This window comes from Entamoeba nuttalli (assembly GCF_000257125.1).
Source record: "Entamoeba nuttalli P19 unplaced genomic scaffold asmbl_9197, whole genome shotgun sequence".
NCBI classification, from domain to species: Eukaryota; Evosea; order Mastigamoebida; family Endamoebidae; genus Entamoeba; species Entamoeba nuttalli.
The window spans coordinates 1-3,874 of NW_008579510.1; the positions used below are offsets into that span (position 1 = coordinate 1).

Below are 3,874 nucleotides of genomic sequence, written 5' to 3' on the forward strand. Positions count from 1 at the left end.
GAAAACAGCATTAACGTGGAGTCTACACTTGGACATGTTTCTCAATTTACACAAATTGTTAGAAACCCTTTACTTTTTTTTTTAGTTCTTCACTTATTTATTTTATTATTAATAAATAATTAATAATATTTAGTAATATTTTTTGACTAATATAAATAACAAATATTCAATTATTTCATTTTCTGTTTATTATGAAATTCATTCACAAAAAGCATTGATACCATTTTATTTATTCCTTCAATTGTACTAATTAATGGATCAATTGATTTAATTTCTTCTTTCATTTTTGGTATTAAATGAAGAGTATCTTCTTCTGTTTTATAACCACCATTACAACAGTCACATTGTAAAAGGTCATGAGTATCACAAATTGTATTTGTATTTAATTCAAATATTTTCATTAATTGTTCTACACTGAGACTTTTACCCATTTCTAAATGTTCTTCAATAATACTTTCACTAATTTGATTTTTTTGTAATTGTCTTTGATAAATTTTTTCTTCAATAGTTCCAGTACAAAGCATTCTATAAATCATAGCTTTTTTTTGTTGACCATCTCTCCATATTCTAGCCATTGCTTGTTTATCTTTTGCTGGATTCCAATCAGGGTCAAATAAAATAAGACGTGAACATCCAATAAGATTTAATCCAACACCACCAGCTTTACTAGATAATAATAATATATTATAATTAGAACTTTTATCATTAATTTTTTCAACAATAATATCTCGTTGTTTTTGAGAAGTTTTACCATCTAATCTTAAATAATTAAATATTTTCTTTTGTTTATTTTCTTCTTCTTGTTTAAAATATATTTCAAATAAATCTAATGTTTTTGTATAATTTGATACTAATACTACTTTTTCTTTTGATTTTATTAGAATTTCTTTAATAAATTGAATTGTTATATTAAATTTATTTGAACTTTCTTCATTTAATGAAATTCCTTTAATACATTTTTCATCATTTTCATTTAATGAAATTTTTTCTTCTGTTAAATATTTTGAAATTAAAGAAGGATGATTACATAATTTAGTAAATAATTGAATATATTTTAAAGCACTACATTGATCTAATTTCTTTTTTTCTAATTCTTTTAACATAATTTTATATAATTTGATTTGTAAATAACTTGGTTTTATAAATAAAACAATTTCTGTTTTATCAGGAAGATATTTTTCATTAACTTGAGATGTTCTTCTAAGAACATAATCATTTAATTTATTTGTTAATTCTTTTGCTCTTTCTGTTCCTAATTGTATTTCTTCAATTGAAGCATTTCCATCTTGTGCTTTTTGAATAGGAATAGCAAAAACTCTTTTAAATGATGATAATGTTCCAAGACATCCAGGTGAACAAAATTCAATCAATGAATAAAAGTCTTCTAAACCATTTTGTACAGGAGTACCACTTAATATAATATGTCGTGATCCTCCAAGTGCTTTTAATGAAGAATTTGTTTTACTCATTAAATTTTTAATTCTATGTCCTTCATCACATACAATTAATCCAATTTTTGTTTTTTTAAGTGTTTCTACATGACTTCTAACTTGTTCATAACTAATAATTAATACTGGAATATAATCTCTTATAAAATCATTTACTTTCTCTTTCATTGAACTATCACTACTTCCTGTTTGAACAGGAATTCTTTCTACTCCTAACCATTTTTTAAATTCTTTTTCCCAATTCCCAATTAAACTTTGAGGACAAACAATAACTATTTTTTTAATATTACATTGTTTATATACCGTCCATATTAATGTAATTGTTTGAAGTGTTTTTCCAAGTCCCATTTCATCTGCAAGTATACATCCACATTCTCCTCCTCTCATAATACAATGATACATAAATTTAACTCCTTCAATTTGATGTGGTCTTAAAAATTTTCCAATATATGGATCAATTAAAATTGCTGGTTCTTTTTTATCATCAATACAATATGCAAATGGATTTTCTTTATTATATAATGAAACTTTTTTCTTTTTTATTAGACCATTTCCTAATGCTGTTTTTTTTAATTCAAATTTTGGTTGAGTTATAGTTATTGCTGTTTCATGAAGAAATAATTTTCCTGAAAGATATTGTTCAACTGGAACTTCTTCTTCTATTTCAATAACTTTTCCAGCAAGAATAATAGAATCTCCTCCAATAGTTTCTGGACTAATTTCTTTCATTATATTATTAACTTTTCCAATGACTTTATCTTCTTCATCGTGAATAAGTCCAATATTATTTGAATTAACTACGATAAATCCATCATTAAATGTCTTTTGTTTTTTAGGTGAATTTTTTGCCCATATGATTTTAAACACCTTAATAATATCAATTTTCTTTTTTTCTTGAGTAATAACTTTAAGTAAAACTTTTGGGTTTTTCTTTTGATTTTCTTCTTTTTGTTCAGGTGGATGTAATGGTTTTTGACTTAAGAGTTTCTTCTGGGATGGAGCACATGATCTTTTCATTTATCTTTCATCAGTTTTTCATGAGATTGTAGATTAATTCCTCAATGATAAGTAAATAAAATTATTATATTATAAAATATTATAATAAAATAATATTAATAATCTAAAGAATCTTAATTCAATGATTGGTTTACCAGATAGTTGTTGTTGGTCAGTTTATCATTCTTTTAAAAATTATATAGAAGACTCCAAATCAATATTTGATGATTTAATTAGTGTTGCTGAAGAACATAATGTTGATGGAATATTAACAAATCATATTAATCGTTTAAAGGAATGTCAAAAATTAGTTATGGTAAATCGTTCGTTTATTGATAAAACAATTACACTTTACAATAATAGATTCAAAACCAAAGAAGAAATTGATAACTCCCTTGATTTTCATTGTTGTATAAAACCAAATGGACATCAAGTTGATATGATTCAAAACATATTAGAACAAACACTCAGAGAATGGGGAAGTTTAGGAAAGTCTATTAGGAATCAAACATTTAGTCCATTGTATGATATTATTGGTACAGGAAAAACAGTATTAATACCAGGGTGTGGATTAGCTAGATTACCATATGAATTACAAAAACGAGGAAATAAATGTTATGCATGTGAATGTAATCATTTTATGTTAATGGTATTAAATACTATTTCAACAGCAAAAGAAAATGAATTTAAGATTGTTCCATACATTAATTGTACAAGTGATATAATTGACTCATCTAAATTAAAAATAATACATTCAATCCCTGATTCTGATCCCTCACTTTTAAAAGAAATTATTCTAAGTGACTTTGATTTTGAAAGTTATTGTGAAAAAACAACAATTCAATTTGATGTGGTTTGTACATGTTATTTTATTGACACTGCATTTGATATAGTTAACTATATTAAGTCAATAAAATCAGTTTTAAAACCAAAAGGAATTTGGGTAAATATTGGACCTCTTCATTGGGTAAATGATTGTTATTCATCTCTTCATTTAAGTTTAGATGAAATATTTGAAATTGCCTTTCAAGTTGGATTTACACTGATAAAGAAAGAGATGATTCATTCATTAAACTATATCCCTCAAGACTATTTCACGTGTCCTACAACATATAATCCTTGTTTATTTGTAATGCAAAACAAATAATTTATTTCCTTTTTTTATTCTTTTTAATCTGTTATTAATGATGGATAGATACTTTTCAAATGCAGGAAATACAACAAATTTTAATGCAATGGCTATTGTGTAAAATCTTAGGATTTTGTAAAGAAAAGCAAACAAGACATACAATTTCAATGTCATATAAAAGAATGAATGACAATGTCAATAAATGGCAAAGAAATAATAATGGTAAACGATATATCAATGAAAAATGGTTTAGAAGACGCAAAATACAAAGAAAACAAATAAAAACAAGGTAAATACAATA

The 3,874-nt window shown here is 24.5% G+C and overlaps 2 protein-coding genes across 2 annotated transcripts; one reads left to right on the plus strand and one right to left on the minus strand.

Moving 5' to 3' along the window:
• Nucleotides 1-170: 170 nt before the first annotated feature.
• ENU1_195520 (DNA repair protein, putative) lies at nucleotides 171-2,465 on the minus strand (the record flags this gene model as incomplete). Its single annotated transcript, XM_008861948.1, has 1 exon — nucleotides 171-2,465. One exon carries the CDS (start codon nucleotides 2,463-2,465, stop codon nucleotides 171-173), a length of 2,295 nt encoding a protein of 764 aa, XP_008860170.1.
• A 121-nt stretch (nucleotides 2,466-2,586) lies between these two features.
• On the plus strand, nucleotides 2,587-3,591 carry ENU1_195530 (hypothetical protein; the record flags this gene model as incomplete). Its single annotated transcript, XM_008861949.1, has 1 exon — nucleotides 2,587-3,591. The coding sequence occupies one exon, from the start codon at nucleotides 2,587-2,589 to the stop codon at nucleotides 3,589-3,591; it is 1,005 nt and encodes a 334-aa protein (XP_008860171.1).
• Nucleotides 3,592-3,874: the final 283 nt, after the last annotated feature.